General features: G+C 44.1%; 1 protein-coding gene across 2 annotated transcripts in view; it reads right to left on the reverse strand.

The window, feature by feature from the left end:
- The window catches only part of NBR1 (neighbor of BRCA1 gene 1), a 28,721-nt gene that overhangs the window by 3,510 nt on the left and 10,552 nt on the right, over positions 1 to 14,659 (reverse strand). The window contains exons 6-21 of one of the 2 annotated variants that reach the window (XM_010842473.1): positions 12,258 to 12,452; positions 11,870 to 11,944; positions 11,164 to 11,378; positions 10,519 to 10,686; positions 9,883 to 10,092; positions 8,937 to 9,096; positions 8,553 to 8,843; positions 7,376 to 7,522; positions 6,819 to 6,894; positions 6,185 to 6,295; positions 5,766 to 5,930; positions 5,472 to 5,549; positions 3,909 to 4,326; positions 3,370 to 3,464; positions 2,681 to 2,738; positions 1,852 to 1,966 (exon numbers count right to left, since the gene is read on the reverse strand). In XM_010842473.1, coding sequence (XP_010840775.1) covers positions 1,852 to 1,966; positions 2,681 to 2,738; positions 3,370 to 3,464; positions 3,909 to 4,326; positions 5,472 to 5,549; positions 5,766 to 5,930; positions 6,185 to 6,295; positions 6,819 to 6,894; positions 7,376 to 7,522; positions 8,553 to 8,843; positions 8,937 to 9,096; positions 9,883 to 10,092; positions 10,519 to 10,686; positions 11,164 to 11,378; positions 11,870 to 11,944; positions 12,258 to 12,452 — 2,577 coding nt within the window. Of the gene's footprint in view, positions 1 to 1,851; positions 1,967 to 2,680; positions 2,739 to 3,369; positions 3,465 to 3,908; positions 4,327 to 5,471; positions 5,550 to 5,765; positions 5,931 to 6,184; positions 6,296 to 6,818; positions 6,895 to 7,375; positions 7,523 to 8,552; positions 8,844 to 8,936; positions 9,097 to 9,882; positions 10,093 to 10,518; positions 10,687 to 11,163; positions 11,379 to 11,869; positions 11,948 to 12,257; positions 12,453 to 14,659 lie in introns of both variants that reach the window. The other variant, XM_010842472.1, reaches the window with a different exon arrangement.

Here is a 14,659-nt window from a genome sequence, read left to right on the forward strand (position 1 = left end):
TGTATAGTCCAGCTATCTGAAAGTGAGGCACAGTTGTACTCTTCAAGTCCTCTGTGCTCCTTCACACTCCTCTGCAGCACCTGACACTGCTGGCCATGCCCTCCTCATTAAAACTCCCTTCCCTAAGCTCCAGCGTAGAACTCCCTTCCCTTCCTCATTCTCCTCCTAGTTCTCAGTCTTCTTTGCAGAGCACTCTTTCTTTCCATGATCCTTAGAGGCTGCTCCTTCCTTTATCCATTCTTCCTGGAAAATTTTATCTAATCTGTGGCTCCTGTTATATCTTGTACATAAATGACTTCATTTCCAGGCCAAACTTCTTTTCTCTGTAATTCAAATGTATAAATCCAACTATACTCTGGATAAATTGACCTGGGTCTCAAATTCAACACCAGTCCCAAACCGACTTGATTTTCTTTTCCTCCTGCCCAAATATACCCTTCTTATATATCCTCTCTTAATGAATGTTTCACTGACTACCTAAACCAGAAACTTTCTACCCTTATGGCCTCCAAGTTCTGCCATTTCTATTTCTCTTCTACCTTTCTTTTCTTCTTACACGTGGATTCTCAGCTGGATTTCTTAAGGCTCCCTCAGCCTCCACACTATGGAGGAGTGGAGTGATCTTACAAAGAACAAATCTGATCATGTTAATTACTTCCCTAAAATCCTTCAGAGGCTGCCCACAGGTTCTAAAATAAAATCCAAATCACTTAACACAGCATCCCACCTACACCACTGGTCTTTTCTTTTCTTTCTCTTCTCAGAACAAATTTACCTTCCAGGCTCACATTTCCAGAGCTACTGTCTGTCTACCCTTTCTGACTCTGATTCCTAGCAAACACTTTTAGGATGACTTCAGGCATCATCTACCAGGAAGCCTTCCTGTGCTGCAGTGTGGGGCCAATTATCAGATTAAGGTGTTCCACCGGTCTGAGAAAACTGGCATAGTATCTTACACTGCACAATAAATGTGTGTTTTTTTTTAATTAGATGAAAGATTCCTTAAATTCTATAGTGCTTTGCAATTTTCAAAAGTTTCATAGACAAACGTCTGTTTACTTCACTTGTTTCCCACCACTTTGGGCAGGAACTAGTGTCTGATTCCTCTTGTAGCACTAGCACCTGGGAGAGCTCCACACACATACTAGGTCTGCAACAAACATTAGGTCTTTTTTCTTTCCTCTCTAAACTTAGCCAAAGTCATATAAGAGGAAAGTGGCCAAGTCTTTGTGTTTTAATCAAAGACTAAGTTTTGTGATACATATATCCAATGGAATTACTGAGCCATAAAAAGGAACGAATCTGAGGCAGTTTTAGAGAGATGGATGAACCTAGAGCCTGTTATCCAGAGTGAAGTCAGAAAGAGGAAAACAAATATCATATATTAACACATATATGTGGACTCTAGAAAGATGGTACTGATGAACCTATGTGTAGGGCAGGAACAGAGACGCAGACACAGAGAACAGACTTATGGAAGGAGAGGGTGAGACAAATTGAGAGCAGCACTGAAACATGTATGTCATCATATTAAGAAACATACATAGCTAGTGGGAAGCTGCTGTATAGCACAGGGAGTTCAACCTGGTGACAACCTAGAAGCGTAGGATGGGATGGGGGAATGGGAGGGAGGTCCAAGAGAGGGGACATACATGTACTTATGGCTGATTCTTGGCTGCTACACGGCAGAATCCAACACACATTGTAAAGCAATTATCCTCCAATTAAAAGAAGACTAAACTTGAAGCTCATGCTTTCTATGATGATGTGCGACTCTCTCCAGCCCAGGCAGATGCCACTGTTTTCACTAGTGACTTGGATTTGGTTCAGGAAAATAAAACATACACTGACCTGTGCGGTGACTGGTGGTCCAGCAAACAAGGCCTTGTACGCAGAGGCAGCAACAGACAAAGCCCCCTTTACCAGTCCTCCAGCAATGCTGTTCCCGTGATGGTGGTGGTGGTGCCTGAGGAGGAAAGCCAAGTTATCTCCCTAAGAAACACTAATTATTATCTTCCTACAAGATAATCTGGGTTCTCATTCTGGAAAGGAAATGAGATTTCCTGGAGGAAAGAAAATCAAATGTAAAATGAGTGTGTGACTGTTTTCCTATCAGTTTTATAGTTACAAATCTAGGTCTGACATAGGGCTCAGTTCTTACTGTTACAAGATATGGGCACTGCAGAAAACATGTCACTCTGGTTAGCATGCCAGCTTTCAGCCCCAGTGGAAAATTAATGTGGTCAAGGGCGCAGTGAGGTACTGGCAGTGTGTCTGCTCAGTTACCATCTCAGAGGAAACATCTCCCAAAGGAAATGTGATTTTCTGAACACTGTATACGGGGAGGGGCCCAACTTGACACCGCCTTGAGACGACTAGGAGCAGAGAGGCAGGTTTGTCTAAGAACAAGTTACGAGACGCACAATGGGCTGGACCTTCCTGCCCTCCTCTGTTACTAAGCAGGAATTGAACCTTAGGGCGCTTCTTCCGTCTGGACTGGCAACACTCTTAAACATCAACGTTAGCCCTCTGTTCAGGGTTGCTCACGAGCTTCCAGAGAAATAAGAACAAGAAGGGATGATGGCTTTCCTCCGTCACTCTGAGGAGGAGGCACGTGCTCTGAGAGGCTAGGACATCCACCTGCTTCGAAGAAGAGGCTACACAGGCAAGGTCCAGTTACCTTGAGTGGTCATAGCTCTTCGGTCTGCTGTTTACAAGTCCTGAGGAGCCTCTGAGCTCTAAAAGCAAGAGAGCTGTTGGTTAGATGCAGCATCTAGAAATGCCTTGGATTTCCTAACTCCCAGCAGGGCTATTTCTGAGGCAGGTAACAATCTGATCACAACATTTCAAGCCTTTAATTTTTTGGCCGCACCACATGCCATGTGGGCTCTTAGTTCCTTGATCAGAGATTCAACCTGTGCCCCCTGCATTGGATGCAGAGTCTTAAATCATTGGGCCGCCCGAAGTCCAGGTTTTGTTTTTTGAGGAAGAGAGGGACGCCACTTTGAGGGTCTACTCACAACTCCAAGGTGCTATTCTATTTTGTAGATGAGGAAACAGACCTTCAGGTATTATCAACCTGCTGAACCACTGCAAGGTTACACAGTGAGGAAAGGCAGAGCTGGGGCTGAACCTAGACTGGGCTGGTTCCAAAACCTGTGTTCTTTCCACTACAGCACAATGCCAGCTTCTATGGGGTCTCATCTAATAAATATTAAGCTAGAAGATAGAACAAAAAGAGTAGGAGGGAGGAGCACAGAAAAAGTCAAAGGGCAAGTTTCGCAAAACTGCCAAGAACCACAGAGTGCCTACTTATACCTGGTTTCCATGAAAAAAGAGCACAGAGAGAAAGCTCAGGCAGGTCATTACCTTCTCTGATCTGACCAGGGACTGAAGAAACTTCTGGTGCGGTAACTGGTAAATCCACTCCTGGGGAACCATGATGCTGTGCACTGGGAGGACTCCTTTCAGAAAGACATAATATTGAAAGTAAGTTGAGAAGGCACCTCTGGTAACAGTGGAGAAACAGCAAACAGCGCACAGCAGAGCTAGCTTCTCTACAGAGGTTTCACACTGCTGATCCAGAGCACGTGTCTGCATCTAGGGATCAGGTGGGAAGAGCTCACTCTTCTGTTTTCCTCTTCAGTCACAGTCAAGCTAAAAAGACTGGCTGCAGTCTGGTCACTCCCCTGCTAATTACTCAGCTAATTAAGGTTAACTAAAGCAAGTATTTCTTTAAATCCAGGATCCACAAATACTGGGAAGTACAACTTTTATTCATCAGACTTTACTATGGGAAATCGCCATTGCCCCCGCTGACAGAGAAACAGGTTTTGAGATCAGGTTGAGTCCTCTCTCTTTATTCCACCTCTGAAGGACAGCCCAGCAGAGTGGGGTACAGATGGTACCTGGGCAGCTGTGGTGGAAGCCCCACCACCTCTGGGGTTAGGGGCACTGTGTCCAGAGTCTGTGAGGTCATAAGGATGTCATTGATGTTGTGCCCCTGTGGCTGGTTGTCCCCTCCAGGGGGGCTCTCCCCAGCCTCAACTGGTTCCTGCCCAGCCTCAATCCCAGGCTCTCCTTCAGCCCCTCGCTCCAGGCCTGGCTGTGAGAGCGCAGAGCTGTACATGGAGTCCCCCAGGGGGCGGCTGGTGTCAAAGCACTCAGGCAGGATGATGATATAGTCCTCTGAAGAAGCAGAGGACTGACTCCGAACTTCATCTTTGAGCTCATCCTCTTCCTCCACAACAGCCTCTTCTTCAGCAATTTGGACAATCTCCTCCCTCTCGTCTGCAAGTGGTCCCTCTTCAGGTGAGGCAAATTTCACTAAAGGGTGAAAGCATCCAATTTTAAGGTACAAGCTAAGAACAGTCCCTCATGCTTACCGTGCCCCATACCAAGCCTTGTGGGTCATGAGCTATAATTATGAAAGCCAGAGGAGAGGGACAAGCCAGAGGGCCATATTCAAAGTCTGAAGCTGCGAAGAACCAAAGTTCATAAAAACAAGGTCAGCAGAAACAGTAAAGCTTCTGAGAACACTATGAACCTTAAAACAAGGAGGCCCTTTTCCTTTTCCCCTTCAGGTGACAGCTAACATAACTGTCAGAGCGACCCCAAGGACTATACAATTCATGGCATTCTCCAGGCCAGAATACTGGAGTGGGTAGCCTTTCCCTTATTCCAGGGGATCTTCCCAACCCAGGGATTGAACCCAGGTCTCCCACATTGCAGGTGGATTCTTTACCAGCTGAGCCACAAGGGAAGACCAAGTATATTGGAGTTGGTAGTCTATCCCTTCTCCAGTGGATCTTCCCGACCCAGGATCTAACCGGGGGTCCCCTGCATTGCAGGCGGATTCTTTACCAACTGAGCTATCAGAGAAGCCCCTATCATATTGGCATGGTTTCAAATCGAAATTGCTAAACTAGCTAACAGGGCTATGAGAAGAGAAAACATCTGGTGCTAAGTACTGCAGGGACTATGTACTTTTGACTCCTTTCCTCCTCCTCTTTGCAAAGTAATGAGTAGTCATGACAGAAAACTGGCAAAACATGGATGAGTTAAGAAAAAAAATAACAACAAACTATCAATAATCTTATTGAGACAACTACTGTGAACATTTTGGTGTAAGTCCTTCTAGACTTTGTTTAGACTTTTTTTGTTATCCATTTGTACTCAAATGTGTGTGTGGAAATACATATAGATTTTTTAAATACATAGTTTTAAAATTTGAGTGTTTGGATAGTATCTGAAATACATGAAATTGCTTCTGCCTATCTGACCTCTAGAAATTCTGCCACAAAGAAATTTATTACAGCAGAATTTAACCCTGAGAAACTTAAGCTTGGTGCTCCTGCTTCTGCCCACTATTTCCTGACTGTTGCCCTTGGAGAAATGAGACAACTCAGCTACTGGAGATGGGAGTGGGAGCGTAGGGGAGGGTTCTCTGCTGAGGGGCTCCATCCACTTACACGAAGACTCCTTACTGCAGAACCCAGGCAGCACAGTTGGCTGCTGTTCCTCTGTGGCGTACAGCTGTAATTCAGCCCCTGGGAAAGTGCAGAAATGAATTATAGGAGCTGCCTTGCTCCTGATGCACATGTAGAGTCTAAAAAACCAACCATGATCCAACCTCTAACAAAGATCCCCTGTCTCCACTCTCATTAAAGAAGAGCATTTCTACCTGCTCAGGTCTGGCAATCACAAGTCAGGCATCACCCCGATGTGGGGGTGGGGTGAGGTCTGAGAATTTCAGGGACACTCACTCTGCGGGGACTTCTGTCTCCAAGGTGGTTTGTGATCTGGGGCGGCATCCAACGTAAGGGATCGGATGACAGTCTCACACACGAACTGGGTCCCACTCAAATCATCTTCTGGTTCCTCCATGGAAGAAACGTTCTCAGCCTTTTTCTTTACTGACACTGTGGAATCTGGAAAGGACAGAACTTTTGTCTGCACTTGGTGTTTAAAGTGTTGCAGAGCTTTCTCCAGTCACGTCCCCATGCTGATACGATGCCAAGGAATAACTGCTGTCTGTGCTATGTGAAGGTGAGACTTCAAAATATCAGATCCTATGGAAAACCCGTTCACACACCAAGGTAAGGTTAGTAGAAGGTATGGATAACAACAGGGCGTGGTATGGAAGGGGAGGATGCAAATACTTTATAAATATTTAACCCCTTACCAGGAAGTGCTTTAAATCCCGCCCCTTCACTTTCTTCCTGTATCTGCCCCAAGCCTGGCTTCTCTATTAAAGGACTGTCATGTGGCAGAGGAGACATGCAGGGAGTCATATCTGGAGAATGAAGATAGGAGAACCATCAACCAGGAAAAAGCATTGCATCATCAATACTCAGTGTCCAGAAGCAGCAGCTTCTAGGTTTCCTGCCACTTGCAGAACTAAAATAAACTCAGGTATGCTCCAAGGCCTGTTGTAAAGAATTTTTCCAGACCATCAAGTACACAAGTATCTCAGGTCAATCAACACAGGAAGGATCATAAACAGTTGTTTGGCTTTGGAAGACCATGACCAAGACACAGAACCATGAATGTAAAGTAACAAAGGGACACAAACACCTAGGAGAAATGGAGAAGAGGGTCCCTTTACGGTGGGGAAACTCTGTACAAACTTGTATTGTTGCCTCTGACAGACAACAGGGAAATGAAGGAAAATGGGCCCATGGGTGCAGTTTTAATATCACATTGTGGGAGAAATCCTTGCCTACTAATACCTCAGAATGACACAGTAACTACCAGAGTCAGGGGGGCAATACTATTGGGCCTGTTAATAAACAAGGTGGACCAAGTGACATTCTTACCCACAGGAGTGTTGTGGGGCACTCTCTCCAACTCTTGGACAATATTTATATCCAGTAGCTCAAAGGACAGCAGATCCTGAAAAAAAAAGGGGGGGAGGGCATGTTAGGCTACTTGCAACACATGCTAGAGCCATGCTTTGTGTTAAAGGCCACTGAGCTCCACATCATCCTAGATTCAACTCGTGTTCAAATTCATGCCTCATCTCAGTCAAGTGAGAACAAGAAGAGTTAATGGGAACCAAACATTCAAATAGCCACTGGGAGAGAAAGCAGATGCAGTGGGGGTGAAGGAGAACCAGTTAGCCAGAAAGAAGAGGCAGCGAAGGGGAAGTTGTGGGAACCACAAGATAAGTTCCCAATTCAAAGAGGAAACATTTAATTTAGAAACTTGTTTCCACTGGGATGATCTTGCCATTCGATGCATCTCACTAGATTAGAGTGGTCTATCTCTAAGTTCCTGGGAACCATCGACGGCTCTACCCCCTTCCCTTCAACAAGTTAAGAACTTGTTCCCCAGGGCTTTCTGTCCCTTCCCCTCAAAATGCTCAATCTTCCACCTGGGCAGTCAGAAGATCCACAGATGGGATGTAGAGCTCCCTCTTGCTGGGAGCATTCTTTGCCTTCTGTGGGATGCGGGTTCCTGGCCCTTCTGTCTGCTCAGTTGTTTCACCAGGCAGAATTTCTTCTTTAGCCAGAAAAGCTTCCTATGGAGAGAAACCATTGGGACACATTTTTGGCCTTCAACAGAACTCAAAAAGCAAGTTGACGGCTGCCTCCCTAAAATCAAATGCACTGTACACAGTAAAACTTTTTGTTTTAATTTCACACTTTTCTGTGAAAAAGCTGCAAAAAGAGTACAGCTGCTGCTGCTGCTAAGTCACTTCAGTCGTGTCCGACTCTGTGCGACCCCATAGACGGCAGCCCACCAGGCTTCCCCATCCCTGGGATTCTCCAGGCAAGAACACTGGAGTGGGTTGCCATTTCCTTCTCCAGTGCAGGAAAGTGAAAAGTCAAAGTGAAGTCGCTCAGTCGTGTCCGACTCTAGCGACCCCATGGACTGCAGCCTACCAGGCTCCTCTGTCCATGGGACTGTCTAGGCAAAAGTACTGGAGTAGGGTGCCATTGCCTTCTCCGAAAGAGTACAGAGAGTTTACTAATTACCCCCTTTATCTAGCTTCCCCTAATGATAGTAACTTAGATTAACCATAATAACAATAGTCAAAACCAGAATATCATCACTGGGTAACTTAAATTTAAGCAGTAAATAGGGAAGTTGCCTTAAAACAACATGTGGTTCCCTGGTGGTCCACTGGTTAAGAATCCACCTGCCAACAAAGGGGACATAGGTATGATCCCTGGTCTTGGAAGAACCCACGTGCCGTGGAGCACTAAACTGGTGCCCAAAACTCCTGAAGCCCATGTTCCACAACAAAAGAACTCACTGCAGTGAGTGCACCGCAATAAAGAGTAGCCCCCACTCACTGCACTAGTGAAAGCCTGTGCAGCATCGACGAGCCAGTGCAGACAAAAAAAAAAAATCAGAAAACTGTGCACCAAGTAACAACCAGGGTTAAGCACTGAGGGACACCTGCACGCAGATTTGAAGGACACACAAAGTCCCAGAAGACTAGGCCCAATATAAGCATACTGACGTGTTTGGGCGGAGGGAAGAAGCTGGCCTTTCCAGGTTTCTGAAGGATCCACCAGCTGTGAACAGGCCCTTCCAATGCTCACCTCTTGCTGGCAGGGGACTTCATCACCTCTGCTTGAGCTGATCATGCTCTTTTCACTGTTATCTGGGCTCTCTGTGGAGGGGAAAGGATCCACTATGATGCTGCACCAGACCCGAGGCCCGAACTGCTGGCCTTTGTGAGAAAGACGCCAATGGGAAGTGTATGTCCCCTCCAAGGTTGGGGCAATGAACTCCACAGACACGACTCCCACATGGCCAGCCTTTAGGCAGGGAACCAAAACATCCTTCTTTTCGGTAGAAGCCAAAGTCAGGTTTCCCCACATGAACTTGAGCTGAAAAGAATAGTAACAGGAGAAAGAAAGTCTGTCAGTTAAACACTCTGCCATTTCAACCACTTCACATTCACACTTTGTGGGGAAAACTACCTTTGTGTCTGTGCTCCACTTGACATTTCCTGTATTTTTCATCCTCCAGTGTTTGATAAACTTGGTTCCTGGCTGGAGATGAGTCCCATCAGGCAAATTCTCATCCACAAACGCTGCACTGAGTGTTGGCATGACAGGGGCACAGGGTTGCAGAGGGAGCCTGAACAGAAATTTAGATATTTAACTACTTGTGTTGGGTGTGATGTATTCTGAATATCCAATATGTGGTTCAATATGCAGACCATGACCCTGGAGGGCATACTAGTGCATCTGCTTTATAATGGGAATTCCCTTACGGTCCAGTGGTTAGAATTCGTTGCTTTCACTGCTGAGGGCCTCGGTTCGATCCCTGGTCTGGGAACTAAGAACCCGATAGCTTCATGTGGTGCAAAAAACCCTCCAACAACAACAAGAACAAACTATTAACATTTTTTAAGAAAACAAGCTGACCCAAGGAATTCCCTGGCAGTCTAGTGGTTAGGACTCCATGCTTCCACTGTAGGGAGTACGGGTCTGATCACTGGTCAGTGGACTAAGATCCTACCTCCCCTATGGCACAGCTGAAAGAACAAAACAAGGGGACCTAACTCCTAAGTTAAAAAGCTATGGTGAGGATAACTGAAAGGGTCCATAAATACCACAACTAGAGAGCTGGGCTCTTAAAACATTTGTTCCTTTTGCTTCAAATCCAGACTGTTTCCAGTAAAAAGAGATTACACCAGTTTCTGAACCTTACTGGTTTCTGTTTTTCTGAAGAAGCCAACAAAGGAAGTGTCAAAGATAACTAGCAAACCACCCTTTAAGAACACAAAGATCAGAAAATGGGAAGTTTTAAGGGTTTGAGTGTTAGGAGTTAGCAATAATAAATAAAACAGAAGTTGGCTTAAGTTCCAGTTTTAGATGGCTGGACCTAAAGCTCTGGCTCCCGCCCTGGCCCTGGGCTTACATCGGGGTGTTTGACTGCAGCAGGCTCTCGGGTCGACCCAAAGGAGATTTGGGGTTCTGCAGCCCATGAAGCGAATTCCATAGATGAATCTTCCTGTGGAGTTTAAGCTGCTTTTTAAGTTCCTTGACCTCTGCTTTACGCTGTTTCTTCTCAGCTCGCAACCTTTGCTTTTCTGCTTTAAGAAAGTTCTTATCAACTTGCTTCTGGAGCCTGTGAGATTAAAAAAAAAAAAAGTCTTAAAATACAAATCTCACAAATAAACCTTGAAGTTATTCTGAGCCACCTGTGGTCTTCATCAGCGTCTGCTTCTAGTTTAGTTTCTTAATTTCTTTCTGCAGTTCTGGTTTCCATCTCATTAGCTCTGGATAATTATCCCTGTCACCGCACATCAACTGGAAAGGAGCTGGAACTAAGGAGATTCTTTGGTCTTTTTATGGCTGTGCCACATGGCTCGTGGGAGCTCAGTTCCTCAACCAGGGATCAAACCTATGTTCCCTGCAATGGATGTGCAGAGTCCTAACCAATGGATGGACTGCAAGGGAAGTCCAGGAGACTGTTTAGTTTTGTGATCCCACCCTGTCACCAAAACCAAGAAGCCAACCAGAGAACAAACACCCCATATATATATGGTTTTACCTGGCCTGTTCCAGAGCAGCAGGAAGACGAGGAGTAGAGAACCTCGAGTGAGAAAATGGTTCAGAAGAACCCACAACAGGTCTCCGCAACTTCAGCAGGACATGATTGGAGTCATGGGTATACGGCCCTGATTCACAATCTTCGCAGATATTGTAGGATGGGCAGAGGCTGTGAGGAAAGGAATGGCACAGTGGGAAGGACCTGAGGTCAGAAGATAAGGACCCAGACTTCCATATATTTGCTCTATCACCACTGAGGTGGGAGCCTGAGCATGCCACCCACTCATGCCATGTCTCAATCCTCATGAATCAGTGAAGATGGTGACACTTCATCTACACCTACTTCAAAGAACAATCAATGGGAGGAAAGATATGAAAATGTTTGGAATAGGGAGACAACCCTTGGGGATCCAATTTCGTTTTGGGGAACTTAATTCTGTCTGGCTGTCTCAATTCAAATGTATACCTGAACACAGCAATCTAATTATTCACTCTTCAAATAGTTATTTTCTCTTGTGGGTGAAGAGTAGCTTGTTTTCAATATAGAGCTGCTGTGTCTGATGCTCAGAGTAAGTACACCCTTTATCCCCCAGAACATTAGAACCTCCCGCTCTAAGGGGTGTTCATTCCCAAGCTATTGCTTTACCTGCACTGGTAGCGCACACCCACGATACTCCTTTGGCAGCTGCTACAAGCAATATGCCAGCTGAACTGGTTTTCTGGCAAAAACAGTGTTTCCTCTGAAACAGGCATTGAAACTTCTGAGGGACACGAACCTAAGGATGGATGCTGGAGGACAAGCTTCTCATGTAATTTCTGTTCAAGCTTTTCAACCGTTTCTTTAACCACTTGCTCTCTGAACTAGAATACAGAAAAAGCAGGGGGAAGGGAGGGGGCGGAATTCTCTCAGTTCCAAGACTGGAAAAAGGCACGAAAATATAAAATAAACCTGAAACCTCACCATCTCTGGTATAAGAACACAATAATCAGATAATAGATACAGAATGAATGGACAGAAACATAGCAAAAAAAAAGTCTAATCCTTCCACAGCTAAAGTGGCTTCAAAGCAAATATCAAGAAGCCCTTTGATGAATAAATTTTTAACACTTCCTTCTCAAGGACAGAAATTTGTCTCTTTCCCTTACATCCTTAAACTCACCCCTTTTCTAGTACATCACTGCAAAAGCCAGGAACTTTCTTGACTAGAACTGCAGTAGTTTGGAAATTATTAGCTACCATTCTTCATTCACCTGCACCAGAGGCAGCAGCCCTCTGGAACTATCTTTCTATCTCGTCAACAATCCATCTGTGCCAACACTGCTGCTAAACCCAAGCTGGAAAGAACACTCACTGTCTCTAGGTAGCTTGTGAACCAGTCAGGGGGCTTGTCTTGAGGCTGGTCTGGATTATGTGGAGCAGGTGGAAGCTGCTGCAAATAAACACAAATCCAAGATACTTTTTTTCTTCTGTTTAAAGTAATTGTCCTATAATGTATTATTTTGAGGTTTCTTTTGTCAAATAATATTAACGTATAGTTTTAAAAATGAGCATGAAAAAGTATAAGAAAAATGTCACCCTATTCATGGTCCTCTCCAGAAGTAACCACTGTTACCAGTTCAAAAAGTCAGAGAGACGGTCACAATTAACTCCCAAACCTCTGAAGAACAGCTCAAATCTTAGACCAGAGACAATGAAACACAGGTCAGAAAAATCATGGACATAGGTCGTTCCCTTCGTACCTGCGTTGCAGGATCCTCTGGGGTCTTCATGTCTGACCCCAAGACTCTCACCAGTGAAGAATAATGTGCAAGTGGCTTCTTTCCTGTCCTAGCAACTAGTCGTTTTTCTGTTCCAGTGGGAGGTGGGGCTTCTTCGCCAACACGACACCCTTCATGGACTTGCATCTGCAGTTGGTTTCCCTGCTTAACTGCCATCTGAGAGCATAAGTTATGAAATAAAAACAATATTATGTGATTCTTTTCCTAAATAAAAATTCAAAGCCACAAAAACAGAAAAGGTATGGGAACATTTGCTGGAAAATATCACGATTTATGCTTCTCTGTATATCTGTAATTTTTTTTAATATTCTTTTATCTTAGAGGTAAACTGTCTGCTGATTTCCCAGACTACACCTATTCCTCAAAATGGTTTCTTTCTTTTTTGGTGGGGGGAGAGTGTTTTTTCAAACTTTTTAATTGTGAAAATTTTCAAACATACACAGAAGTAGAAGGAGTAGTGTGATAAACCCCCAAGGATTCATGCTTTTTTAAGTTAGGTCAAATGACAAATATGCTAACGCTCAGCCTGCTGTTTCTTTGCCAAGAATGTTAACTAGGAATGGTTTTGTTAAAAACGAAGTTTTTAGTGTAGCTCTTCATTAGTTGAGATGTTTTCATTAACTGGGTTTCATTAATTGTGTTGTTTAATTTTTAAAAATTTAAGTGTAACTGACATAACATTAGTTTCAGGTGGACAACATAACGATTTGACATTGGAATACACTGTGAAATGATCACCACCTTTGTCCAGTTACCATCTGTTAACTGGTTTATAATGTAGGACTCCATTTACGGATTCTAGTCTCAACTTTACAAAAGTCAATTTTAAGACTCAGAAAGGTTAAACTTACGTCCCATAGTTAAGTCTTTACCTTTCCACTAAGAATAGTATTTTGGGAAGCATGCTTAAGTGGTCACCTCTTTTTGAAGAGAATCTTCTCAAACACTCTATTTTTAAAAAACTCTACTTCAAGGAGCATTTGAGGTTTCAAGAAGGTACTCCAGCATCCAAGGAGAGATTAACGGTCAAGTCTGTGGGGTTCTAGCTCTTCCTACTTGTTACCCAGTGACAAGAACTGTTCTTTTATCTATTTTCACACATTAGACTTCTTAAGATTCCACTTAGAAACAGCACTCTGTGGCCAAAACATCTGAAAGCTCTTATCTTAGGTCAGGGAACAGCAAAATTTCTTTTTTTTCTTTAACTGAAGTATAGTGGATTTACAATGACTCAGGTCAGGTGTAGAGCAAAGTGATTGCAATACATATACACACACACTTTTTCAAGTTTCTTGCCCATAATAGGTTACTATAAGACATTGAATATAGTTCTCCGTGCTATACAGGAGGTTCTTGTTGTTCAACAAACTTTCTTAAAGGGCCATATAATAAATATTTTAGGCTTGTAGGCCATTCAATTTCTGCTACAACTACTCAACTCCGCCATTGTGGCACAAAGGTAGCCAGAGACAAAACACGATGAACGGGCATGACTGTGTTCTAATAAAACTTTAAATATGTGGCCAGGGTGAGGTCAGCAGCAAGGTGGCGAATAAGGAGTTTTGGGACATACGGCAAATGAGTTTTACCGGTCGGATTCAGAAATAAGAACCTGAAACAGAAAACGTGGTGACCTAACCACCAATCATCTATAGACCTCTGTGGGGAAAGTTCACAAGGAAAGCTCCTTTCCTAGCAAGGGAAAGCTTTACATTTTGAAGAAAACTAAAAAGTCAGCAACATAGTAAGAAATTGCTATGGCAGAAGATGAAGGCTTAAACCTCAAAGGAATCTCAATTTACAGATTTATATTCTGATCATTTGAAATATCTCTAATTAGCTAAAGAGGAAAGATTCAGGAAGCAACCTAGAAAAGTTACCAGTCCTTGTCAGAACTAGAAGTTGACCATCCTTTGTCAGAAGAATGAGTAGATCAACATTTGCTAGAACAATGTAGTACTGGTCAGGCTTTGTCTGAAGAACTCTGAGCTTTGCGCAGTCTCAGCCAGAAGAACAATGTAGCATAAGAGTAAACCCTCCTGCTATTTCAAAGAAAAATATTAATTAAAAGAAAACATCATACCAAAAAACACAGGAAGAGGGACTTCCCTGGTACAATGGATAAGAATCCACCTGCCAATGCACAGGGCACAGGTTCAATTCCTGGTCCGGGAAGATCCCACAATGCCATGGGGCAACTAAGCCTGTGTGCCACAACTACCATGCCCATGCCTAGAGCCTGTGCACTGCAACAAGAGAAGCCACTGCAATGAGAAGCCTGTGCAACCAAGAGTAGCCCCCTGGAAACAGAGACAGCCCCCACGCAGCAACAAAACCCCAGTGCAACCAAAAATAAAAAATTT

This window comes from Bison bison, unplaced genomic scaffold (assembly GCF_000754665.1).
Source record: "Bison bison bison isolate TAMUID 2011002044 unplaced genomic scaffold, Bison_UMD1.0 scf7180017864180, whole genome shotgun sequence".
Lineage (NCBI taxonomy): Eukaryota > Metazoa > Chordata > Mammalia > Artiodactyla > Bovidae > Bison > Bison bison.